Consider the following 27,397-nt stretch of genomic DNA (forward strand, 5'->3'; position numbering starts at 1 on the left):
GGACAATGGATCATTCTATTATCCAGCCCCCATCTTTTTGTTCCATTTCATCCTCACCATTGCTGCTGAAGAAGTGTTTCCTTTATTCCCCCTGATTTTCCAGGAATCTTTCCAATAGCCTCCCCCACCACACCTGCCAGCTTTATGAACATCAGGACTTACTCTGCAGTACACTTGCAGGGGACTGTCTCACTAGGCAGCTACTGCAGGCACACGAGAGGCTCAGCAAGCCAGCAATCTCTGTTCTGCACACAAGTCAAGGGGGCTCAGCTGGGGATAAGGGCAGGCAACAGCCATCTTTGAGGGGAAAGACTGCTACTGGGAAGAAGCCGTCAGACCACTGGATGCATGCTGGGATGTGCACCCTCAGTGGATTATTCTGTTATAATGGAGACTTCAAAGACTAATAACTGGCAAAATACAAAACAGATTTCTTTCAAAACCACCAATGTACATTCTGCTCTCTGGACCTGAGATTTTAGACACATTCTACAAGGAAAAGAAAGGTCTTCTCATTGGCCAAATATAAGTTACTTAAATGCAAAAAGTGTTTCTTTGGTCTCAGTTTTCAAATTCATGCATGTTGGTCATATCACAACATATCTGCATTGGATTTTGATAGCCAGTGATGTTTGTCTCTTAGTTGCTGTGCACCAAATTACAGGAGCACTGAACACATGGTTTGAATTTTATGACTAAGGCAGCTCCGGTCTTATAATGGTGGAATGCAGTTTTCACATCTTAGCTAAGCAGTAAAGGTGCCACCCTCACCTGCACAGTTTTGTTTGTGATGCAAAAGCTGCTCCACTTCCACTAAAAAGAATCCATCCATCTAAAGCTGTCAGATTGACAAGTTGGCAAGAGAAGAGCTGGTCTTGTGGTAGCAAGCATGAATTGTCCCCTTTGCTAAGCAGGGTCCACTGTGGTTGTATTTGAAGGGGAGATCACATGTAAGCACTGTAAGTTATTCCCCTCAGGGGATAGGGCCATAGCTCAGTGGAAGAGCACCTGCATGCTTGTGTGCAGAAGGTTCCAGGTTCCCTCCCATCTCCAGACAGGGCATCTCTAGATAGGGCTGAGAGAGACTCCTGACTGCAACCTTGAAGAAGTCGCTGGTAGGCTGTATAGACAATACTGAGCTAGATGGACCAAGGGTCTGACTTGGTAAATGGCAGCTTCCTCTTTTCCCATATCTGTGAGCCTGCTGGATTCCTGAAAGCGAAGTTGGGGCTCATCATAATCCCAAAGCAGCCAGAAAGCAAGGAGGGCTTCCATGCCCCAAGGAGCTTTCTGAGCATCTCTGTAAGAGGCTCAAATACAGTTCTAGATGGGACCTTCACCCGCTCAGACAAAACAGGCCACAAGTTCTGGCTGTCCTTGGTGCTGACCTGGGTCCCTTCCAGCCCACAAGTACCTTCAGACCAATTTCTAGGCCTTCCCCCACACCTTGCCCAGCCCAGCCTCTGGTGTCTGTAGAGTGCACTCACACAACAGTCACCCCCTCCACTTCAGGACTTGGCCACTATTCTTCCAGGCTCCTTGGCTGGAAAGGTCTTTCCAAAGGAGCCCAAGAACCTCAACATGCCAAGACAATGTTCTAAGCCATCCAGGCCATCAACACCCCCCGTCGCCTTTCCCCTGCCCAGCCACTCTGGCCTGCCTTCAGCCTCCCCCATTCCCCTTCCCAGGAGTGGAGGGTGCTTTAGGGTTGCAAACTGAGCAGGATGCACTTCTTCTAAATCCTCGCCAACTCAAGGAAGCTTTCTGAGTGCCCTGCTGCTGGACAGGAACCACCATGAAAGGTGGAGACTCAGGCATGCTAGTCTCAGATCTGAGATGCTCACATACTGCAGGATTAAGCCACAGTGGGTTCACTGTAGATGGAACGGAGATGGGGAGGAGGGGAGGGTTGGTGGTAACATGTTTCATCTGCATAATTCCGCTTGACTGCGTTTCTGCTGGCCCAGTTTCTTCTCACACAATGTGTGGGGTAGGGGATGGGAAAGGATACACACTGGTGCTGACAATACCAAAGCCTGTGTGCACCCATCTCAAACACTCAGACACAGCAGCCTACTCACCAGTTCGATGCCCTGGGGGAAAGGGTTATCCTCCCAATCCTTCTCCGGAAATCGCTGCAGTATCTGCCCCTGGCCATCCCCGCTCCCTGCGGACAAAAAGGCAGACAAGGAGATTCAGACCACAACCAACAGCAGGCGTAGCAACAGCTCCTCCTCCGAGCCACAGAACGAGTGCCATTTAATAGGCACCTGCTATCCACCACCCAGTGATGGTGAACTTCAAAGGCTAAGGAGAAGCAGCACCCCTTTAGTTGACACCACAGAAGAAGGTCCACCACCACCCGCCATCCCAGTTGTGCATCTCTATCTGATGAGCGAACCTTCTAGGAAGCCCTTGCTGACCATGCATGCAGAAGGTCCCAGCTTCAATCCTTGGTAGCAGCATCTCCAGGTGGGGCCAGGAGAGACGCTGGAGCCTGAAACCCTGGAGAGTCTCTCCTAGTCACTGGGGATGGAACTGAGCCAAACGGACCAAGGGTTTGGCTCAGAACAATGCCACTCCACACACTGATATCCAGCCACTGCAAGTAGGACCTCGGGGCAGAGCGCCCTGCTTGGCATGCTGAAAGCAGGGCTGGTTGGATGATTTACATTGCTTCATAGAAAGACTTGTTTTCATGATTTAAATCACTAGTCAGGAAGATCACCCATTTTCAAGTAAAAGTACATTCTTCTTGTCTAATATAGCCTTAACACATATTCAGAGCTAGATGTAGGTTTTATTTTTAGAAAGTAAAATTATTACAATTCTCATAATGCTGTTTCATTAGGCCTTACATTTATTTTTTGCACTGTTTGCATTTCGCACACATGCCTGTCTTACCCACAGAAACTTTATTAAAACATTCCCAAATGGGGTCTCTTATACAGCCTGCTGCCATGAAAGGTGTTTCCCTTCTACAATGGAGGATGCACTCTGAAAAGGTTTCCTCAAGACTGCATGCAGACGTTCTGTTCACTTTTGGTTTCACTTTCTTTTCCCTTCCCATTCCTTGCATTTCTATCCAGACTCCTCCTCCTTGCTCATAAGAACAGCCCTGCTGGATCAGGCCCCAGGCCAATCTTGTCCAGCATCCTGTTTCACACAGTGGCCCATCAGATGCCTCTGGGGAGCCCACAGGCAAGAGGTCTGTGCATGCCCTCTCTCCTGCTGCTGCTCCCCTGCAACTGGTCTACTCCATCCCCACAAATCCTCTATTTATATATGTATTGACAGCCTTTGTCATTGCACTTTGGGAGAGGGGTGTGGGCAAGGGCTTGGCTGTGTGCGCGCGTGGGCACACGCTGCATGTACATCACCTGCAGAATAGGATTAATCAGGTCTGTTCTCTCTTTACCATTTACTGCTGTTAACATGTTCCTAGAATATAATGATTAATATTCATGGTGATATATTTGACCTAGAGAATGATTTTAATGTTTTTAAATTACATTAAAACACCTGGCTAATAGTCCAAGCTGTTTCGACCTCCATTTGGCCAAATTATCTCTCATCCGTGAGATGAAGATCGGATTGCATGCAGGGCTTGGTTTTCTTCCAGGAGGGGGGAGTCTGGGGAGACTTCCCTGGATGAATCCCCGGAATAAACCTTTCTGCTTAAGCAACAGGCTAAATGGAAGAAGCAAACATCAAAGCTATGAAGGGACGACCTCGGAGCTAATCTACTTTTTCTTTCCTAATAAGTCTCTGAGACGACTACAGCTGGGAGTATGCAAGATCTCTGGCATTTTTACTCTTTTCTCCCTCCATTTACTATTTTTTAACCTCTCACTGACTTTCCTAGAATTAATTATGGAATGATTTACGGCGTTAAGAAGAGTGCTTGTTGAAGAGGATGCTGACAGACGAGATTTCACTGCTTAGATTTCATAATGCCTGTATTTTTATCAACTTAGTTTTCATTCAGAAGAAGCTCAGGCAATGGTTAGAAGATTGTATCTTTTATTTTGAATGTTGACTGATTCACTGCACCGGAATTTCGGTGTTGACAAGATGTTTTATGGCTGATAACTAAACTTTTTGGTTTTTGTCCTATACTTTTGAGGGTTTCTTATTCTTCTTTTATTCTCGAGTTCAGGATGTTTTCTTCTCAACTTATTATGGACTATGGGGATGTAAGAATAAGGGAAAGGAATTAACTTTGAAATGTTTTCTTTTGGAATCACTATTCAGCATTGCAAGTCTTTGAAACTCAACATTAGAAAGTGGAAATAATAAACTGGAATGAAATTGGGAGACTTAAGACTTCTCACATTTTCCCATGCGTAAGCTTTTGTATGGAGTTAGTTTCGGCTTATTATGTCTTCGACAGAATGCCTTATCTCTGGGCCAAGAACGTTCTCAAAACTTCTCAAGACTCTTATGTTAACACTTTACTGGATTTCTTTGAGTCTCTTTATTGTTTTGTTTTGATGCAGTGTAAGAAATACCTGAGAAACAAATAATATGTTTTTCTTTTTCCTTCCCTTTTAAATTTAATGAGATTCTTAATCTCCTTTGCTTTGCTCCAAGATTAAAATGTATAAAACTGTATTGAAGTAATAAGGTTGAAACTATACGAATCTTTCTTTCTTCTCATTGTATTCCCTGTGGTGGCTATTTTTAAAAATATAATAGAGGTTAGGGAAACTAGTTTAAACATTTTAACATGTAAATAGTCATACATATTACAATTGCTGTTGTAATGCTGTCCTGTATATGAAATTAGTTTCTGCTAACCGCCTTGGGGCTATATTTTAACGAAAGGCGGTATAAAAATGCAAAAATTAAATAAATAAATAAATAAATAAATAGAATTACCTTTATACTAGCCAACCCCGCACAGAGCAACTGTGCTCTCTTTGAGGCCGGCGGTTACCTCTTCCCCCCTACCTTCTGCCCCAGTCTCCACTTCTAGGCCCAGTCACCTCTCCTCCCCACCGCCACTTCCCCCCACCCCACTTTCTCCCCCCGCCTCCTGAGCCTTGCCTCCGCGGCTGGGTTGGGCCCGCCTCCGCGGCCAGGCCTTCCGCTGCCGCGGCAACCAATCCTCCTGGGTGTGCCTCAGCCAATCAGCTGGGCGCTGGGACGCACATTCCAAGGCACACCCAGGAGAATTAATACAATAGATTCCCAGTTATTTAACAGCCGTTATCAAAAATTTGAAGAGGGAAATCTTTAAATTAAACTAAAAGCTCGATTTTTTATATCATGGATAAAATTTGAAATACAATTTGATGGTATTGTACAAGATTGTAGTAATGCAAATTTTAGTTGGTCTTTAAAATGATGAGAGTCCCAGTTAGTTATTTCATTTTATCTGTTATTTTCCTCTTTCTTATTGTTTTGTTTTGTTTTTGTACAACAGGTTTTGGATACCAGTCATGAATATCTTTTAAACTGACATATAAATGGTGTGTAAGGGTAGGGAATTCCATCAAGGCTCTGTGTTTGTTTTTTTTAAAGAAAAAATTACATTTATATTTTATGTTTTTATGAGGTCGGCATCTTCTCTCTCTATGAGTAATTTTTTTTTCGCTCTAATTTTTTGATATTTGGGGGAGTTAGAGGAGAGGTTCAAAGATTATTCTTTCAATCCTTTAATATACTAGACTCTAGATTTATTTTGATCTTTCTAGTTTCAATGAGATTTTCATAGTTGAGTGTTGAAATGTTTTCTTTCATTTTTGTTTTTTCTTTGTGTTGTTATGGACCGCTTAGGAGGTAATGGTGTAGTGTTTTGTAGGGAGGAGAGCCAATGCGAAGTGATAATGGAGATATGCTGAAGATTCTGTTGCATGGTTTGGCGCGGAGCTTTATATTCTGGCTGGATATTGTTCTGCTTTGAGGGACCCCTCTATGTATTCTGCTGGTGTTATAATAACTATATTTTTATTTTGGAGTTTCTGTCTAGAATTTATGGCATTTTGTGTCTGTATGGAATTAATAGCTTTTATAAATTAGGTAACAACTAATGGAACCTTCATTTCTTATTTACATAACTTAACATTGAAACCCGGATTTGGAATCTTTTCCATACCTTCTTATTTGTTAAGATAGGTGTATTGCATTTATAGTTCCTTACAGGAGAAGCTTTCTTTTGTTCTCGCATCAGTGGGTAAGGTTGTTAAAAGACGTTAAATATTTTTGGTTTTCTTATAGATTATCTTAGATTTTATCCATCTAGCAGCGGAACAAACAGTATTATTCAGTATTCTGCTTGGAATTGTGTTATTATTATTTCTGCTTGTTAATCCGAGGAACTGAGATGGAAAAGATCAGAGGAGATTCTAGCTTGTGGGACCTTATTTTCATACAGGTTTTGAATTAAAAGAAGGATTAAATTTATGTAGGCAAATTATAGTTATTGATTTCATGGATTTCAGTGAGCCCATTCAGTAAGCTCATTTATGAAGGTTGTATTTTTTCTTGGTTTGAACTTTTCTTTCACTAATTACAAATTTTAATTGATATTATATTAATAATAATATGTTTATTAATATTTTCTCTGAGCTTGTGGGTATGGGATGGGACACTCACTGCGGAACACTGTGGATGTTTTGCTCAATTATAATATTCATGTATATATTTCTTCTGTTCGTTTTGGCTTCCCCCCCCTGCCCCTGCTTCATTTGCTGGATGCTCAATTGGTTTAGAGGCTTGAAATTTTATGATGGTTAGACTGAGGCCCATGATAACATTTCTTACTCTATAATTATACACACACACACATATATATACACACATATATAATTACTATTTATATCTTGCATAAAGAGGAGGTTTTTAAGATGGATATTTTCTTGTCTGTACTCATGTATGACTCTCAGAGATGTAACCCTTTCTGTTTTTACTTATATTACTAATAAAAGTATCATATCATCTCCCCCCAAAAGACTTAAAATCCAATTTAAGTATTAAAAACCTATTTAAATTTTAAAAACCAGTTTAAGTTTTTAAAAATCCTGTTTTATTTTTAAATAATCGATTTTTATCAACTCTGGCAGGAAGTTCCAGGCTTAGCCCTGGCAGCATCTCAAGGCAGGGCTGGGGAAGATCCAGCCAGACAAGACAGAGAGAGATGGGCCAAGAGGCTGGCTCATGCAGAGGAAGGAGGTGGCAGCTCCCGATGTCTCTTGTGGAGAGACCAGGGTCCCAAGAGCAACTTCCACTCTTGAGCTTGGGTGCAATTCCCTGGGGTTGGGGACTTCTGGCTTTTGGAAGAGATGGAGGGGACTGCTCTCCAAAGTACCATCTGCCACAAGACAGAGGAGCTGCTTTCCAAGAAACACAACTCCCAAGTCCCTTTGGGTGGGCCATTTAGGGGGAGAGGGGTCATAGCCGTTGTCCAGGGTGCCTTCGGCTGCTCCACATTTTTATACATTTTGTCTTGTCAGCCACTTTGTTGATTCTCACTAGAAGAGAGATATACACAATTACAATAAAGAGTAAATATGTTGGCAAGGAATTGTATGCATTTTTTTCTTTTTAAGTTCTCCTCAGATTTGCTGTGAGTTGATTTAAGTGGAGTAGCAAATCCCACCCCCAACCCGCTTTCTGTCTCAGGGTCCTTTACTATTGGCCTTTCCGCTGCTCCGTGGAAGGAAGGGAAGGCAGGAGCCGGAAGGAACCAGCTGGCAGCCAAGACCATGTTGCCAAGAGAGGTTCGGATTCTCGGGCCACGGCCAACGCGACCAGCACGGAGGACTCCTGGCAAGAGATGGGTGCCCCTTGCCAGGACTGGGTTCAGCAGGAGCCTCGCTAGCCTCCTCAAGGGGGCTTTACCTGGGGGGAGGCACAAGCCCAGAACCAAGGACAAGAGTCCAGGCGGCGCTCAGAAATCCACAAGGGAGGCCAGCAGGAGGCGATGCCTACCCGCTCCAGCGTCTACGCCCCAAAGCACCAACCCCAACACGGGAAGGCACTCACAGTCTGAGAGGCATCCGCACCCACTTGGTGGGACAAGAGTCATGATGATTCAAGGGTATAGCTGGTTCAAAGGAACAGATCCAAGAGGAGGCAGGTAGGGTGGTGGTTGTATTATCTCATCGCTAATCCCATGTGTGGCAGCTCTCACAAGAGTTCGTAAGCAAGCTTCCGGGAGTGGGAGAGGAAAGCGGTGGTGGACAGAGAAAACAGCAGCGCCAGGGGAGTGGGGAGAAAACGGCAGAGGCGGGGGGGCTGAGAGGGAGGGGGAGAACTAGAGGCGCAGATGCTCTGCGCCTGGGCCAGCTAGTGTGTTTTATTTGTTTATATTTGTACACTGTCCCAAACGTCCATCTCGGGGCACTTTACAGCAACAAATTAAAACAGAAATTAAAATCTTAAAACAACTTTAAACCAGAAATCTAGTTAAAATGCTTGGGTGAATAAATGTGTCTTTAAATACATCTTTAAAAGCTATATATAAATAATGTATACACCTGGACAGAAACCTCTGGATCTGAGCATAAAAGCACAGTTGAAAGTGTCTGGGTAAAAACAGGAGGACATGGATACACTGTTTTTGTTTGGGTTTCTTAGTTGAGAGAGAGAAAACACTTTAGGAAAAAGGCAAATAAGGAGAGCCACGATAGAGGTTTATAAAATTGTGCATGGTGTGGAGAGAGTGAACAGAAGTTTTTCTCCCTCTCTTACAACACTAGAACCAGCAGTTATCCCATGAAACTGAAGGTTGGGAAAGGTAGGACCGACAAAATGAAGTACTTCTTCACACAGAGCATAATTATAGTCTTATGCTCTACCATGGAATGTGGTAATGCCCACCAGCCCGGACCATTTTAAAAGGACAGGTCTATCAAGGGTTACTAATCTTGATGACCATAGGCTACATCCAAGTTCACGGGATGCCAGCTCTGAATGGCAGTTGCATGGGAGCAATGGCAGAAGAGGGGCCACAACTTCATCTCCTGCTTGGGGGCTTCCCAGAGGCATCTGGTGGGCCAATGTGGCAAACAGGAGGCTGAACTAGATAGGTCTTGGGCCTGTACACAAAGGAAGCTGTCATATACCATTGGTCCCTCTAGCTCAGTATTGTCTACACTGACTGGCAGTGGCTCTCCCAGGTTTCAGGCAGGAGTCTCTCTCCCAGCCCTCCCTGGAGATGCTGTCAGGGGTGAACCTGGGACCTTCTGCAGGCAAATATGCAAATGGTCTAGCACTGAGCTACGGCCCATCTGCTAAGGAGAATACCTTACAGTGCTCACGAGTAGTCACCCCTCCAGATACAAATCAGAGCAGAACCCGTTCAGCAAAGGGGACAAGTAATGCTCGCTACCACAAGACCAGCCTTCCTGCCCTCCCCTTGTGGGGCCAGTAGACATGAAGTTCCAGGCAGAGATTCCCTTGAAGAAGATTTCCCCCCCCCACTCAACCTACCACGGTCTGTATGGGCTGAATGTGTCCTAGTAGGGAATTTTCACTGATCTGCAATAGATTGTGTGGGATCCAGCCGCTCCCTGGATTGTCAGTTTTAATGGGCTGGGACTGTTCACGGAGCCATAAATGCTGGCTTGGTTCACTAGTCAGCCATTATTGTTAGAAAACACTAACCCTCTCCATTGAGTTTTCTGACATGCTGAGAGAGGGGAAGAGTCTCATCTCCTACACCAGCATGTGGGGGGAGGCAAGAAAACAGCGGGTTGCTCGGAAGAGACTCATGTTTCATTCCTTCTCAAACGTGGTAGCAGAAGTGAAACCCGTGGAAGGAGATGTGCCAATTGTCTTGCTTGCTTGTGAAGGACGCCAGGGGTTCACTGCTTTGTCCCGACATCATTGTAGGAGGTGGACACAGGATGCCCAGGACCAACACCTCAATCTGCAAGTCCTGTAGACTGGCCCAGCACAATTATATGCAAGATGCTCCGTGGATTCACTAGCCAAACTAAGTTTGTACTGAGCTGGGAGGGCACAAAGGGTTCTAAGTTTAGAAATGACTAATCACCACCTGGGCACTTTGTCAATGCCAGACTAGCTAGCTAGCTCATGTATATACCATCCCATTTAAAACCTCATGGCAGTTTACAAGCCAGGATCTTAACAGGATATCTTTGAGGAAGTGCTGGGCAATTGACTTTCTGTTGTGTTAGGGGACGGAAAGAGATTTCATTTGACTTCCCCGCTTTGTCCTCAGAGGGATGAAACAGGGCTGCCCTCTGTCTGCAGGAGGATCCCTGGCATGGGCTGATCTATAACCAAGACTGTGCCATGCAGCCTCAGCTATGCCTTTCTGCAGATTATGTGCTCCCCTGTGCAAGAGGATTCTTAACTTTGCACCCATCTGTAATGAGACTAAAGATGCACATTGCTCAAAAGGTAATATGCATATCCAGCCACGCTTCTCTAATGTTCCAGCACTGAAATGGGTCCAGAGGGCAACCAAGATGGCGAGAGGTCTGGAAACAAAGTCCTCTGGGGAGTGGTTAAAAAAGGCGCTGGGTCTATTTAGTCTGGAGGAGAGAATACGAAGAGGAGATACAACAAGGTTAGGGTTGTCACACAGAAGGCGCAGACTTGTTCTCTGTTGTTGGAGTACAGCCAGTGGTTGAAATGACAAGGAAGAGGCACGAGGAAGAACCACCTAACTGCAAGAGCGGTTCGGCAATGGAGCCGTCTGCCTCCTGCAGTGGTGAGCTCTCCTTCTCTAAAGGCTTTCCAGCACAGGCTGGATGGCCACCTACCAGGGGCACAGCAGCAGTTCCCTACCCTGAGCGTGGGACTGGGCCCAAAGAGTACTCCAAGGTCTTTCCAAATCTGTAGATCTATGACTATGCTCCTCATCTAGCTAACATCCTCACAAGACTCTTTTCACCCTGTCTGGCTGATAACGCCCACAGTTTTAACAACATGCCCAAGTGTCGTCCACCTTCAGTGATGTCTGTTCCTAATCAGCTGTTTTAGCTCCTCAAAACCTGCCCTTTAGAAACCAAAGGCTGCAGCTGCCCTTCCCCTGGCCATATCAAATCAGTCCAACTTGGGACCAGCTGGGCTGGCCACTCAGTCACTTAGTGGTTAGAGTGCTGGACTAGGACCGGGAAGACCTGAGTTCAAATCCCCATTCAGCCATAATACTAGCTGGGTGACTCTGGGCCAGTCACTTCTCTCTCAGCCTAGCCTACTTCACAGGGTTGTTGTGAAAGAGAAACTTAAGTATGTAGTACACCGCTCTGGGCTCCTTGGAGGAAGAGCGGGATATAAATGTAATCATCATCATCAAGACTTTCTAGCACCAAATGGAGCCTCCAGAGCACAAGGCAGCATGTAGGGGAGGCAGAGGGCCAGAGAGTCCTGCCCAAGCTGGGTCAAGTGACAGCTGAGAGAAGTAATGATGGGCCTTCGGCCTGATCCAGCAAGGCTGTTCTTATGTCCTTATCAGGGCTATCAACGGCTACTAGTCTGGTGGCTGTGGGCCATCTCCAGCCTCAGAGGCACGATGCCCCTCAATACCAGTTGCAGGGGAGCAACAGCAGGAGAGAGGGCCTGCCCTCACCTCTTGCCTGTGGGCTCCCCAGAGGCATCTGGTGGGCCACTGTGTGGAACAGGATGCTGGACTAGATGGGCCTTGGGCCTGATCCAGCAGGGCTCTTCTTATGTTCTTCAATGTATCGGCCAGCATCTACCCAAAGGAGCAGCTGCCTGCTTGCACGCAGAAGGTTTCTATGCTGGCCTTGGGCCGAAATAAACAAATAAACAAACAAGCAGAAGGTTTCAAGTTCCCTCCCTTAACATCACCAAGATAGGGCTGAGAGACTTCTGCTAATTGAGCAAGGAGACACCTTTTAAAGTGGTGATTCTCTTATATTTAGCAGGTGGAGAGCAACTGGCCCTATCCAACCTGAGCACACCATCCTTCCAGTGGCTGTTGCTGGTATTTGCCTTGTGTTTCTTCTTTTAATTGTGAAAAAAAATGTGAAATCCTTTGGGGACAGGGGGCCATCTTATTTATGTATTATTTATTTTTTCTATGTAAACCGCTTTGAAAACTTTGGTTGAAGAACGGTGTATAAATATTCGTAGCAGTCCTGCTTGCAGCCTTGGAGAAGCCGCTGCCAGTCTGTAGACAATACTGAGTTAGATGGACCAAGAGTCTCACACAGAATATGGCAGCTTCCTATGTCCCTCTGTTAGAAGGCCTGTAGCACTGACAACAGCAATGAATTCCCAACCTTTTCTCAGGGAAATTAAAGTCCCTCATAATTACATCCCAGTGCCAGAGATGTGGACTTGAAAATCCCCTCCAGCCTCAGAGGCACGATGCCTCGCAATACCAATGGCAGGCGAGCAACAGCAGGAGAGGGCGCGTGTCCTCAGCTCTTGCCTGTGGGCTTTTCGGAGGCATCTGGTGGGCCCTGTGGGAAGCAGGATGCTGGACTAGGGATTTGGACCTGATCCAGCAGGGCTGTTCTTATGAATACCAATCTACCCTCCAGACCAAAACAAAAGTACGTTTTTGAGATGGAGAAGTTTAGCAGAAGTCATGTTCACATACATTCACTGCCGAGAAATTAAGCTCCTGTTTGAGCTTTAGTGACCAGAGCCAGTGGCTATCTCATGTCCAAACCCAGATGGCCAGCTGAACTTGGGCCCTGTAGCCAAAAGAATGGCAGGCTATAAAAAAATAGTTCCTGCACAACTATTTATAGAAATTTATCGTCCCTACCGCACTATTTTGAGAAGCCAGACTAGCAGTTCTACCACTCCTTTTCCGACCAGCCACCCACCACAGTTCTATTTCAAGGACTAAGCAAGCAAAGAGATGCTACTTATAGGACCTTCAGGCCCCAAAGGGAAAGCCACACCCAGTCATGGGCTGACAAGGACATCTGGCCTGGCCTGGCGCTGCACTGAGACTCCTGCTCGCCCAGGTGGCCCTGTGTGCCTGCTGCTGGACGCACCGTTCTCAGCCCCCAACAAGTACAAACTGGTTATCTGCGGGGGCTCAGTTCTGGCAGACAGGACTGATTTGAACTGCAGGCTCGCTTCCGCCCGGTAGAGGGCGCCAATACCCCAGTTCCAGGACTGTTGTGAAGAGAAGTTAGAGAGGAAGGCGAAATACACGACACCGAGAGAAAACAAAGCAACAACAGGAGGATACAAAATCCTAAAAACTGTACACCCTGGGAGTCTGTACCACTCAAAACTCTAACCCAACCTGTGCCCAAGTGGTGACCATATGGGTTGGAAGGATAAACATTACACAACCTGCTGTCACACGGTGCGGCCAAAGGCCACCTGCACACAACGAAAGGAAGCTGTTTTGTAATGCTTAATAAACCGAGTCAGAGGTGCCCAGGTGGCCACATGAGTGGAGTGGAATGTGAGTCAAGAAAGCAACCGAAGTGGAAGCACTTCATGTCTAATGGGCGATGATGTTCCAGGGAACCCGCAACTTGAGGGACTCATAGGCAAAGACATTGCAGGCGCAAATCCGTCTGGACAAGGCAGCTTTTGAAACTTTCGCCCCAGGGACGAGGGCTGAAAAGAAACAGTGTCAGAATGTCAAAACTCCTTGGTATGTCTAATATATACATGAAGTGTCCTGCACATGTCTAAGGTATGCCATGCCCTTTCTTTAGGATGAGACGGAGATGGGCAGAAAGAAGTGAGGACCACATCTTGGGATCGGTGAAAGTAGAATTGATCTTTGGCAGAATGGTAGGATCTAGTAGGAGGACTACAGAATCAGGTTGGAAAATGCAAAGATCCTTGTGGAATGAAAGGGCACGGAGCCCCCAAACCCTGAATGTTGAGGTGATGATGGCTACAAGGAACAGCACCTTATATGACAGGGTCTTGAAAAGAGTGGTGTGCAGGGGTTCGAAGGGAGTCTTGGTCAAGGCACTGAGAACTCTGTCAAGGTTCCAGGAGGGGAACCTGTGCACTGGTGGCGGAGCGAGGCTGGATGCTCCCTTTAGAAGTCAATGGATCAGTGGGTGGAATGTCGAGGTACCAGGGGAGGGAGTACAGACATCTGGCGCTTTAGGGTACTGGGACACCGGTGTAGATCAAGCCCAGACTGAAGTAAGGCCAAAACCTCTGGTATGCCCAAGGAGAGAGGATCAGGCCATTGTCTGTGGCCATTTTCACAAGGAGAAAAAGCCATCCAGGTAACCTGGTAAATCCTATGGGTAGAATGTCGGCACGTGGCTAGGATGGTATTCTAAATGGCAGGAGAATACCCCTTCTTAGCTAAAGCCGAGCACTCAACCTGCAGGTGCAAATTTGGAGCCAATCAGGGTCTGGATGCAGGACAGGCCCTTAAGATAGAAGGTTGGGCTGGCATGGAATGGAGAGAGGCTGGGAGGTGAATGGAGAGAGCCACCAAGTTGGAGAATCACGGCCTCTCTATTATGGCTGTTGGAGGAAAGGTGTAGAGGAGGGTTGCAGGCCATGAGGCTGTCAGGGCATCTGTCACCTCTGCCAGAGGAGAGTAGAACCAGGCAAGATGGTGATTTGCAAGCCAGGCAAAGAGGTCCACCTCACGAACGCTGGTTATGTCGTGGGAGACATAGGGATGGAGAGTCTATTCGGCTGGATCAATGGGCTAATGACTGAGCCAGTCGGCCTGCCGACTGGCAGTTCTGCAGATGTGTTCTGCTGCAACTGATTCTAGGTAGAATTCCACCCACTGAAACAGACGGGAAGCTTCCACCATCAGAGAATGGGAGCAGGTTCCTCCCTGGTGATTTGCATGGAACCTGGGGAGACAGTGGCGGTGAGACGGTGCCCCCCACCTGGGGAGTTGGTGGTGATGATGAGGTGGACTGGATCCGACAGAGGGGAAGCTTTGCTTAGCACCAGAGAAAGCCACCATCGGAACGACTGACAGAGAGACGAGGAGGGGAACCTGCTTCCGTGTGCATGCCATGACAAGGTCTTGGAAGGGTAGGATGTGCCACTGGAGGGAACGAGAGTGCTATCTGACCCACGGAGTGCATTCTATGCGAGCTGTCATGGTACCCAGAACCAGGGGCAGATCCAGCAGGAGATTACAGGGGGTGCCAACAGGAATTATTTCCCCATAAAAAAATTTTTTTCCCCATTTATGAAATATTGGATTTCTGCTGGGGGTGGTATTGTTAGAAGAAATTCTGAACATATCCGACAATACCAGATTTTGCATGAACACTCCTGCCACTATCCCATCTTCCTCTCTCCCTTGCAGAGATGTTGCTATATACTTAAAAGACCCATGGCTTGGGCTCACAAGGCCTGCCTGACATTTGATAACCTCCCTACATTTTGATAATTAAACCCTTTCATGCTTTCTAAAGGTATCCAACACTCTTCTCCCCACTAGTTTGCTTCACCACTAAAAAATAGATCTCCTTTTTCTGCTGCACCAGATTTCTCCTGCAATCAATACACACACAGTTGAGAACCAGTGAGGTGTAGTGATTAGAATATTAAGAAGACAAGGATTGGGGACTTGCATTCCCCATTTAATCATGAAACTCACTATGAGACTTTAGGTGACACGCTCTCTTTCACATCCAAACCTGCCTCACAGGATTGTGGGGAGGAAGAACATGTTCACTACCCTGAACTCTTTGGAGGAAGAGTGTGTATATAGTGTATAGTGTCTATATACTACAGAAGGAAAAGCCACCAATTTGATTTCAAACAGGACAGCAGAATTTCATATATGGAATGACCCCAATTTCTTGGATTTAAAGACAAGTAAGGGCAAGGGAGCTTTTAAAATGAGTTGCTTGTGATCTGATTTGCAGAGCCTTATTTTGAAGCAAGTGTATAAAAATAGACTTTTGGTGGGGGAGGGAAAATGCTTAATGCTCATTTTAGCAATTTGTGAAGCAACTTTCAAAAAGATGGGGTATTTTAGTCCATTACAAGCCTATTAAAAAAACAATATTTAAATTATTTATATATGAACTACTGTTACAAGCACAAAGCAAAATAAAATAGTAATGATTAAAAGGGGAAACATGTTGAGAGAGAACCATTTTCTCATAATTTGCTATTTAAGCCATTGAGAACTTTGTTGCTAAAAAAGCAGCACATAAATATGGGGGGAAAGAAAAGAAAACCACACACTGAAACCAGATAAGCAGGGTTATCTCTAAGCAGTTTAGTATCTTCAGGAACAAAAACAAAAATGGATCCATTTTGTCAGAGCATTTTTTTTTTCCTTCCATCTTGTACTGACTAATTTCCTTACAAGAAGGCATATTGTTAGGATGGAGAGAGTTTTTCTTACAAATTTGTACTAGAACAGTTTTGGCATTTACTTTGAAAATGGTTTTTGAAATACGTTTAAAACTCTCTCTCTCTCACACACACACACACACTCTCACACACACACGAAACACAAGCACACAAATGGGAGATTTTCAAGTGATGGCCGGACTTCTCTCACATGTGTGTGTGCGCGCACACACACACGGATCATGCATGCGAGGGGGGGACACAGTGGCTTAAATAACACACAAACAAAACAAATGGATAAGGGTTGTTGCTGTTTTTTAAAAAAATCTTTTACTTTTCTTCCTTGAGAGAGGAGCCGGTTAAGGATTAGCCAGCTTCCTTGCTCTGCAAATACATTCACATCCTAAGCAAGGGAGGAGCGCAAGACTCCAGGAGAACCAATAAGGCTGGGAGATAGCAGGACTAGCAGCAAGAAGGGAAATTAACCACTTTTTTACTCTTTGCAACAGACAATCTCAATAAGACTGGATCCAAATCCACAGGGAGTGCAACTGCACCCTTGCACCCCACTGGAGCCACCCCTGCCCAGGTCCTGAGAGAGGAACATCAGGTCCACGGAGGTTTGCTGCACAAGGGGAAGAAGAAGAAGAAAGGAACCCCCCTTCTCCTTCTGGTCATGGGGCAATGATACGGTGGCTTCAGCCGTATTGAAGAGTATGCTCAGATGCTGTAGCAAATGAGAGGGCAGAAGATGGCTCTTCTGCCGATTGACCAAGAAGCCATGATTGTGAAGGCAACTGAGGGTCAGGTGGGCATTGCACCTGGCCTGTGGGAGATGGAAATCAGATCAGGAGGTCATCCAGAAAGGGATGTACATAGACTCTGAACATCCACAGGTGAACAATGAGCGGCACCATGGCCTTCGTAAAAATGTGAGGGGCAGATAACAGGCCGAAAGGGAGGATTCTGTATTGAAAGTGCTGATAGTCGTAGCTGAACCTGAGGAACCTCCGATGATCTGGGAGAATGGGATGTGAAGGAACGCCTCTGACAGATCTATGGAAGCCAGGAAGTCCTGCAACTTTGGTGTGGAGGGACTCCATGCAAAGCTTCCATCTTTCGATGAACTGATTCAGGCATCTGAAGTCTAGAATCACCCTCCAAGAGCCATTCTGCTTTGGCACAAGCAATAATATGGAACAGAAGATGCCCGGACATATTTGGGTCAAGGGCACGGGTTCTATGGCATGGATCTCTGAGAGATGTACAATGGTCTGACTCATCAGAAGATGTTCGGTCAGATTCTTGAATGTGGGAGAGACTATGAAGTGGTCCGGGGGATAGGGTGGAAGAAAGGCTGAGTGAGTACCCCCTGGAAATGGTGGAAAGTACCCAGCGATCATTTGTGGTGGAGGTCCACTCAGAGACAAAGCAGAGAAGCCTGTCCCCTACTGGAACTGAGTCATTGCTTCCTGCCAGGTTGTGGGTGGGGGAGGCAAAGGGTCAAGGTGGTTGAGCCCTGGGAGGTCCTCTGTTGCTCTGTCGCCACTGGTTACACCAGGTAGGTTTGTAGGGGGCAGAATGGATGTCTCTGTATTGGCCTCCTGAAGACCCAGAAAAGGACCAGGAGGGACAAAAGGAAAAAGGGTTGAACCTAAAAGGTTTGCAAAACTCCCTACATCCCAATGGCGCAATTCAGCATGGAATGGGAATCATAGGAAGCTGCCATATACTGAGTCAGACCACTGGTCTATCTAGACTGGCAGCGGCTTCTCCAAGGTTGCAGGCAGGAATATCTCTCAGCCCTATCTTGGAGAAGACAGGGAGGAAACTTGAAAGCTTCTGCTCTTCCCAGAGCAGCTCCATCCCGAGGGGAATCTCTTACAGTGCTCATACTTCTAGTCTCCCTTTCATATGCAACCAAGGCAGACCCTGCTTAGCTAAGGGGACAAGTCATGTGTGCTACCACAAGACCAGCTCTTCTCAACATTCCAGTGCTTTAGCCAGAGACAGTGGCAGATGATACCTCAGAGACCATAGCTCTTGAAAACTGTTGTATGCAGTCTAAACTGGAATCAGCCATGGGACCACAGCCTTGGCCAACTTGCTGATGCCTTGCCAAAGCCTGGAGTTGTCTGGGGGGGATGTGTTGCATCAGCTCCTTTACCCAGAGGATGGAAGCCCTGGGAAAGACGGAGTTGGTAGCCACCGTTCTGACAGTAGCCGATGTATCATGGGCCCTTCCGAGGATACAATCACAATGCTTGTCTTCAGGAATTTTTAGTTGGTCTTGCCCTCTTTGTTCAGAACTGTGCCCAAGACCAGCTGGGCTCTTGGAGCACCCACAATGGGAACCACAATAAGGGACAATGTCCTGAGGAAGAGAGTATAACTTCTTAGGACAAATGCCCAATGGTTTGGCTGGAACAGGGGCTTTCCATTATTCCAGCATCACACTGCGAAACAGTGGCGGAAAAGGCACCATGGCAACTGGAGTGGAAGAGGATTGAAACATTTTGGTCCAGGACAGAGGAAACCTGTGTTGGGTCCGAAGGAGTATCATCATTAATAGGCCTTTTGCTTTAGCAAGGAGCATCTTAAAATCAGCAGCTTAAAATAGGCAAGATGAAATGGGAGCTTGGGGTGAAGTCTCCTCATCAGAGAATCCACCCTCCTTTCTATCAGAGTCCTGAGGGCATTCCAGATCTGCAGACCCTGAGTGAGTGGAGTGAGAATCAGAAACAGTGATGACTGGCCTGGCGGGCAAAGCGGCAGGAGGAGCTGGCAACACCAGCAAGTCTGGGAGAGAAGAGTCTTCTGCATGGGGTGATAGGAACCTTGAAAAGAACCTCAGGATGTGGGCATTGAGGGGAGACACAAATAGATCGATCAGAAGGGTGCTCATGCATTGGACGATCTGATGAAAAACTTGAGGATGAAGCCTCCAATGCGACGGGTCAACAGTCTGGCGACTCAACCAATCCGCCTGCGTGTTGGCGGTCCTATTCCACTCAGGTGTTCCGCCACCACAGAGAGAATGTGCTCCTCGACCTAGGCAAAGAGGAGGTCCGCTTCCGTCATCAGTGCCTTGGAGCTACTACCCCTTCAGGAAGAGATCATGTCAGTATCTCACCTCTCAGTCCCGCTCACAAACAAGGTAAAGCATTCCTTCCCTTGGTGGCTGTCTCCAGCCCTGGAGCGGGGTCTACCCTTCACAGAGCCACATCGAATCCTGATTACAACAGATGCCAGTCGTTCAGGCTGGGGCGTGATTTGCAAGGGCTGTCCAGCTCAAGGTAACTCGTATGAATCCAAGAAGACGTTGAGTATCAGCCATCTAGAGCTCCGGGCAAACAGATTGGCCTTCCTACATTTTCAGGGCTTCGTCCAGGGCAAACATGTCCTCCTCAGGATAGCCAACATGATGGAACTATGTGAAAAGCTGCCCCCAGGTGCTGGAGCGACTGCAATGGAAGAAGATGGCTTTTGTCCCGATTTACGATGAATCCATGGTCCTTCAGGCATTCCAGTGTGACTTGCATGTGATACAAGTTGGTGGCGCATGAAGATGCTCTGATGAGCACATCTTCCAAGCAGGGGTAAATGCACACCCACTGGAGGCAGAGATGTGCTGTGAGGGCCGCCATTACCTTCGTGAAAATCTGTGGGGCCAAAGCTAGGCCGAATGGGAGGGCATGGTGGTGGCCGTTGTAGAAGAACTGAAGGAATTTCCTGTGCTCCGGAAGGATCGGGGCATGCAGATATGCCTTGGATAGATCCACTGAGGCCAGGAAGTCACCCAGAAGGATTGCCTGCTTGATGGACTGAAGAGATTCCATCTGGAATTTGCACTTCCTGATGACCCTGTTGAGACATCTGAGGTTCAACACCGCCCTCCAGAACCCATCCTTCTTTGGAACCAGGGAAAGCAGAGAGTAGACGCCGGAACATCTTGATGTCCAAGGCACGGTCTCAATCACCCAGATCTGAAGGTGTTGAATCACTTTGACCATCAGAACATGTTTCTCCGGGTGCCGGGATTGAGGGGTGATGAAGAATGAATCGTGGGGGGGGGGAGATCTAGCCAGTAACCCTTGGTTACCATGTCCAGTACCCACTGATCCTGGGTCGTGGACAGCCAAGTGAGGGCAAATTGTTGGAGTCTGCCCCCTATGATAGTCATTGTCTCTTACCAAACTGGGTGAAGGAGGTGGGGGGCTTGCCGCCTTGTTGTCTGAAGGATCCCTTGCCATGTGGCCTCCACTGGGGTCTGCTAGATCCCCTAAAGGAAGACTGCCTGTTGTCACCATAGCGAAAAGAAGGCTGAAACCGGGGCTGTCTTTGGTTACAAAAGGAAGCACCTTGGTACTGGGAAACTCTGAGGAAATCTCTCCTAGTATTAGGCATAGCCTTCTTTTTATCCTTGGTTTCCACTAGGACTGAGTCTAAAGAGGGACCAAACAGGTCAGTGCCTGAATAAGGAGAAGCCTGCAAGGCGATTTTGGATTTTGAGTCAACTTGTCACCCTTTAAGCCAAAGAGCTCTACGCAGCACCACTCCCAAAGCAAGGGCCCTGGAGGCCTGCTGCATACAGTCAAGACTAGAATCTACCATAAAGGCGGCTGCCTTTGCCATTTTATTGAGGCCCTGGTGCAGCTTAGCGTTCCCGGGTGCGACCAGAGTAGCCAACTGTTTTGCCCAGAGGAGAGATGCCCTGGTGAAGATGGAATTAGCCGTGGCTGCTCTGGTAACAGTGGATGACGCCTCGTGGGCCTTTTTAAATAAAGCATCACACTTTTTGTCTTCTGCAGACTTCAGTTGTTCCTGACTCTCAATAGTCAGTAGGGACCCTGCTACCATCTGCACAATAGGGGGATCCACCCGAGGGGTGGCCAACAGAGAGGTAATTTCAGGTAACAACATATAGTGCTTCTGGGAATGAGACCCAATGGGTATGCAAGAGGCAGGATTTTGCCACTCTGCTAACATTACTTGTTTGAAAAGGGTAGGAAAAGGCACCGGGGCCAAAGCCCCTGATGAGGAAGGGAAAACTTCCTGATCTAGTTTGGATGAAGGAACCACCTCTGCAGAAGACACATCTTTGATGGCACTCTTGGGGAGGAGAAAAGGCGAGCTGAAATAGGAGTAGCTGGGGTAGACTCCTCCTCGGAGAGCTCTTCCTCCTCCCTGTCTGATACCCCTCGTGCTGAAAGCTCAGCCTCCGATGCAGATGCATGCTGGAGAGGCATCAGTGTAGCAGGCAGAATAGGGTTAAGGCTAGAAGGGGGAGGGGGAGCAACAGGGCGGCCACTAGGTTTGGCCAGGGCCAGAGGAATTGCAGGCAGAGGCTCTCTCCCATGCCCCCTAGGAACCTCTGATGGTGTGGGCTAGGAATCAGAGCCAGAAGATGGTGAGAGTAAGTGTTGCCTGCGCCTGGGGGCTGGAGGTTTTGGTGCGAAACGGCCCCTTTCTGAGAAGGGAATCGCTTCTCTCCGGGGGCTGGAGGCCGGGGAGGAGGAGGAAAGGGCGGGCTGGTCGCTGGGGCATGGCAGGAGAATCCGAAGGAGGGAGGTCGGGATGCGGAGGAGCCGCCAGAACACTGCCCTGGGGTTGCGGTATGAGCGGCAGGCACTCCCTAATGAAAAAGTTTTTTAACCATTCAGCCACATCCCCGGGAAAGGGAGAGGAGGACAACCCCAATGGAGAAGGAGGGGAGTTATCTGAAGGTCTCCTGGCCGAAACATCCTGTGCAGCTTCATCTGGAAGGGCTTCCGTGTCCGACTGCCCAGCATCATCACCTGCCCGGCAGGGCTGGGAAGGGGGAAGGTAACGTGATCTAGCGGGTTCTCTGCCCCCAACAATAACCGGTGAGGTGCTAATGGAAGCCGAGTCACCCTGCAAGCCACTCTTACTCCTTCTGGTTTTCGTTTCCTTTGTATGTTTGGAGAGCTTGCAAACAGCTTGGATAAGGAGTCACTCGCTCAAACGCACAGACTCCAATAGCCTTTTCACCTTCTTCAACTTGCTGCCGTTCTCCTCCTTAGCCTGCTTACTCCGCTTGGCATGCTTGCGCAGAGAAGGTGGGTGCAGCAGGACGGAAACCACCGCCGGAGTGGGGATGGCTGTCCCGATAGACCATTTCCATGTCCGCATCAGGAGCTGCAGAGCCCTCGGACAATGAGCCTCTCAGGAGATCCTCAACGTGTGCTACTTCCATAGTGAGCACAAACTTCACCCAACCGAAAAGAAACAAATGGTTGAAAACAAAAGTAAATCAGCCAAACTGTAAAAGAAAAGAGCAATTTAGGTAATTAGCACAGAAAAGAACAAATGCCTATAGGCAGCTCCTTCCCGCCCTTGCACACTGAGGTAAAATGGCAGGATAGGAGGAAGGAAAAGCTGAGGAAAATTTCTAGACTAGCAGAGCTAGCTCCAACCGTGACCAAGCCTTGAGCAGACAGGACCGGAACTGGGGACGGTTCCCTGCGGTGGGAGGAGTTAAGGATCAAGAATTTCCGGCCTGTCTTGAGCATGCTCTCAAACTGATGAGTGTCAGACAGAGGGAAAAGGAAAGGAAGAACAAGGAACAATTAGCCAAATTAATAAACAGAAAAGGTGTTTGGCGTTTTAGAAAAGAAAGAAAAACAACAACTCTCTTCCCACCTTGGCACCATCTGAGAGGTGGGGTGGGGGTTTGGGGGGGGGTTGTGGGGGGGGGAAGCAGAGGAAAAACCAGAATGAATGCAAAAGACAACCAAGCTCTTTCAAAGACCTGCTGCTCAGAACAAGATAGGAACAGAACTGGGGTTTTGCCACCCTCTACCAGGTGGAAACTAGCCTGAAATTCAAATCAGTCCCATCTGCCAGAGCATGCTGGGTTCACAACCCACTATACAGGATGACTTCCTACACTGCTGGAAAAAAATTTCTCCCTCTCTCATAACACTAGAACCAGGGGTCATCCCATGAAACTGATTGCCTAGAAATTTAGGACTAACAAAAGGAAGAACTTTTTCTCACAACGCATAAGTAAATCTCCGCCACAAGATGTGGTGACAGTCAACAGCTTGGATGGCTTTAAGAAGGGTTTAGATAAATTCAGGGAGGGCAGGTCTATCAGTGGCTACAAGTCTGAGGGCTCTAGGCCACCTCCAGTCTAGGAGGCAAGATGCCTCTCAATACCAATTGCAGGGAAGCATCAGTAGAAAGAGAGAGGGCTTGCCCTCACCTCTTGTCTGTGGGTTCCCCAGAGGCATCTGGTGGACCACTGTGGGGAACAGGATGCTGGATTAGACAGGCCTTCTGGGGCCTGATCCAGCAGGGCTGTTCTTATGTTCCAAGAGCATTCCCTCAGTTCACACCTGGAGCCCAGCACACAAGCCTGATGTCTGTATCCCGAGAATCCCCAATTCTGCTGGAACTGTGAGCATGGCTTAGCGACCCAGAGTAAGGCAATGCAGTCTGAGAGGAAAGCTGGTGCCACAGTTATGGTCCCTTTCAACCCTTCCGCACTGTACCTTTAAAGCAGGGGTCCCTCAAAGTGAAAGACAAGTGATTTGGAAGAATGTGCCAGACCTTGAATTCAGAGCCTTGTTTGGTTCCGTTTCCCACCATGAACAAGTCCCCCACTAACTTGCAGCAGCAGCAATGCAGAAAACAGATTCAAAATGTCTATTTGGGGAAGTAACTTGCCTAGGGAGCAAGAGGCTGCTGGTTCGAATCCCTGCTGGTAAGTTTCCAAGACTATGGGAAACACCTCTATCGGGCAGCAGCAATATAGGAAGATGCAGAAAGGCATCATCTCATACTGCGCGGGAGATGGTAGTGGTATCCCCCTCCTGTTTTCTACCAAAGACAGCCACATGGCTCTGTGGTCGCCAGGAGTCGTCAGTGACTCGATGGAACAACTTTACCTTTACACAGAGAAAAAGAGAGAGAGTCCATATTGCCCAGAAGGTCATAAGAAAAAACAAAAAGGGAGGAGAAGGCAGCTATGGGACTGACAGTGCTCCTGTCCCTATCTTGCTCCCAGGGAGAAACATCGTCTCTCTCTCTCTCTCTCTCTCAAAGGACAACCAAGAGAAGGCTCGACTCAAAGGGGTGCTCATTTGGGACGCCCAACGCCCTCCATTCACACAGAGTAGGAGGTATGCATGTCTTTCCGAGTATACAGCGCCCAAGGCCTTGCCATCTGTCTCTGAGGGGGAAAGCATCCCAGGGACTGGAAGCACATACGAAGGCACATGAGAGCTGCCATCTTGTCGCACACACAAGGGGCTTGGCTGGCAATTGTGTGACCTGGCCCCCGTGGTCTGCTACTCAGCCATTACGAACGTGACAAGAAGCAAGAAGGGTTGCATCAAAGAAAGAGCGACAAACATCTCTCGGATCTCTTTGGGGACTCTTTCAGCAACAAGTCGCATTCTCAGGAAGAGTGAACATATTTCTCACTGCTAGGAACGACAATTGTGACAATGCTCAGGTTCCAGATGGGGGGGAGGGGCACGCCACTGCTTCAGCTCTGGCACTGGAAGGGCAAGCCAGTGTGCCCTTCCCATGTGACTTGCCTGGCACCAGAAGGTACTCTCCGGATCAGTACGGCTGACCAAATGCCTGCAAACAGCATGTTGAGGAATAATCTATCCCTCTAGCAAAAGGTGCATTACTGAGTTATTGGGGGTGGGCCATAGCTCAGTGGTTGTTGCATGACGGTCCTGGATGCAACCACCAGCAGCATGTCCAGGTGGGGCTGGGGAAAACACCTCTCTGCCCAAAACCCTAACCAGGGATCCAAGGATCCGGGCCTCAGTACCAGGAAGAGTCATATGTATTCAGTGGCATTAAGCAAGGGTAGAGCCCCTGCTTTGCACACAACAGGCTGCAAATGCAACCTCCAGGTAGGGCTGGGAAAGAGACCCTGGACAGCTGCTGCCAGCAGGAAATTCTGAGGCAAATGGACTCTGTGGAAGGTGGCTTCATGTGTCCTATTTACAGGACATAATAAGAGGGTACAATGTTAACAAGTATGAAATGGATCCAATCCAGTTCAAAGTGAAATTTCTGTTTTACATGGGTATTTGAACTGAGTCAAACCAGAGAGTTTGAAACTGCTGAGGAAACTGAGACAGAACTGGATTCCAGTGTCCTTTTGGTGGCATTCATGGGAGCACCACTCACTTTGGAATCTGCCCTAGATCAAGCCAAGCATGCCACCATCATCAACCACCACATCTCACCGGCCACAAAGCAAGGACTCCCACAGAAATGCCACTCAGAACCCACACCCACTCCCAGGCCTTGGACAATTGCTGGCCGCCAGCTTGCCAGCGCAACTAGCTTTTTCATCCTAGAGGCCGAGCCATCTGAAGAGGGGCTTTTGGTGATCTTTGGTGAGGGGATTTTGGTGATCCTTCCTAGAAACAAGAGTCAGCAACCGAGAGGGTCAATAAAACCTTTGCAGGACCACCAGAGCCTTCTTGTTCCTCTCCCCTTTCTTTCATCATGCAGACTGCAGCTACAACTGCGACCTCCCCCCCTGCTGCCCCCCCACCTGACTGTCTCTTCAGAAAGGAGGAGGAGGAGGAGGAGGAGGAGGAGGAGATGACTGGGAAGCCAGCTGGTTGCAAAGCAGTGGTGCAGAGCAAGGGGCAGTGGCACAAGAAGGCCGTCTTCGAAATCACAGGAGGTCCCAGCATTTTGGCACCACCAGATTTTTTCTTGGCGGGGGTTACCCCACTGCTAAGCCCCCTACTGCCCACCATTCACATGTGGGTGCTGCTCCCGCCTTGCAGTCATCATTCACCGCCTCTGCTGCCATTTCCCAGCTGGCTCTTGTGGCGGTGGTGCACATGTGGATGGGCTGCTTCCTCTCTCGTTCAGGAGAGGGAAGAGAAGAGACAGCCCACCGCCCACACACTGCTGCAAAAGCCAGCCGGGCAATGGAGGGAGCAACTCCAGAGGGCGGCAGTGGAAAGGCAGGGCGTGGCACCAGGGCTAGCACTGCCCCCCACATAAGAATGGTGGTGGCTGGAGAGCTCGGCGGGATGCTGACCGGCAAGGAGCCCTGGGCAGCCCCTCCTCTCGGTGGTGGCCGGGGCGGCTCCTGTTCTATGAGCACAGCTGCCCCATTGCCCTCCCACCCCTGGCGTGCAGCAAGGAGGGGGCCCCGCCAGGGCTTGGAGCTGCTTGCTGCTGTAGAGAAGCACTGCCCAAAATATGCCAACTGCCAAGTCCCACACAACAAAATGCTTGGGACTCTGCCAAGACCCCCCCCCCTCCCCATCTCCTAATGCCAGCTGGGCAGAAAGGAGGTGGGGAAGCAGAGACCTTTGCAAAGCTGGGAGGCTGGTGTTCTGTCAGGCTTGGTTCACATGTTTGTTGGGCAGCACTTCTCCACACCTCCAATGTGGGGGCAAGTGAGAAAGACTGGATGGGAGTTTTGCCAGACCCCCCCCCCCGGTTTCCCTTCGACTCTGAAGGGCGGTGATCCTGAGCCCCTCTCCCCCCCCAACCCTTCTGCCCTGCCCGTTTTTAATGAGCAGCACTGCAGGAGCAGCCTTGCTGCGGGGGGGGGGGCGGGTGGAGACAGGAGGAAAGGTGGGTTTTGCCAGACTGGATATTCTAGCAAGGGAGGCTTCTTCCTGGGCTGCAATAAAGCGGCCGCGCTAGCAGCAGTGATGATTCTATGGCTGCCCAACACGGTTGGGGAGTGGTGCCGTTTTGTTTTCTTTTAATAGGATGGCTACAGTGAGCGGCCCCCTTCATCCCTCCCCCACCCGGCCTCCTCCACTGCTTAGGGGGGCGATCTCGGACTGAAGGGCCCTGGAAGTCTGCTCCTCCCCACCCCGCGCTCAAATATATTCTCTCTCAAATACTTTCCCCAGTATCAAGCCATTAACATCTCCAGGGTTGCTGTTAAACTTTCCTGGAGACTCCAGGCTAGCATCGGGGGGGGGGGCTGGCAAGCCTGCCTCGAGCAAATCTCCCTGTCAGGGGCAAACAAGAACCCCTGGGCTGGGCTGTTCGACACTCAGCCTATGGAAGCGTCACCATTCACCTTCCCTGCTGCATGCCCCAGCTACTGCGCTAAGGCGACTCTGGGGAGACAGACGCTGGCTGACGTTGGAGCCATGCGGATTTCATTAATGTCGTCCCACAACCTTTCTCCTGTGTT

General features: G+C 48.4%; 1 protein-coding gene across 8 annotated transcripts in view; it reads right to left on the reverse strand.

The window, feature by feature from the left end:
* The window catches only part of SBF1 (SET binding factor 1), a 138,945-nt gene that overhangs the window by 67,412 nt on the left and 44,136 nt on the right, over nucleotides 1-27,397 (reverse strand). For all 8 annotated transcript variants that reach the window (XM_053252430.1, XM_053252435.1, XM_053252436.1 and 5 more), the window contains exon 2: nucleotides 2,082-2,167. In XM_053252430.1, coding sequence (XP_053108405.1) covers nucleotides 2,082-2,167 — 86 coding nt within the window. The remainder of the gene's footprint in view (nucleotides 1-2,081; nucleotides 2,168-27,397) is intronic.

The sequence above is a fragment of the Hemicordylus capensis genome, chromosome 5 (genome assembly GCF_027244095.1).
Source record: "Hemicordylus capensis ecotype Gifberg chromosome 5, rHemCap1.1.pri, whole genome shotgun sequence".
Taxonomy (NCBI): domain Eukaryota; kingdom Metazoa; phylum Chordata; class Lepidosauria; order Squamata; family Cordylidae; genus Hemicordylus; species Hemicordylus capensis.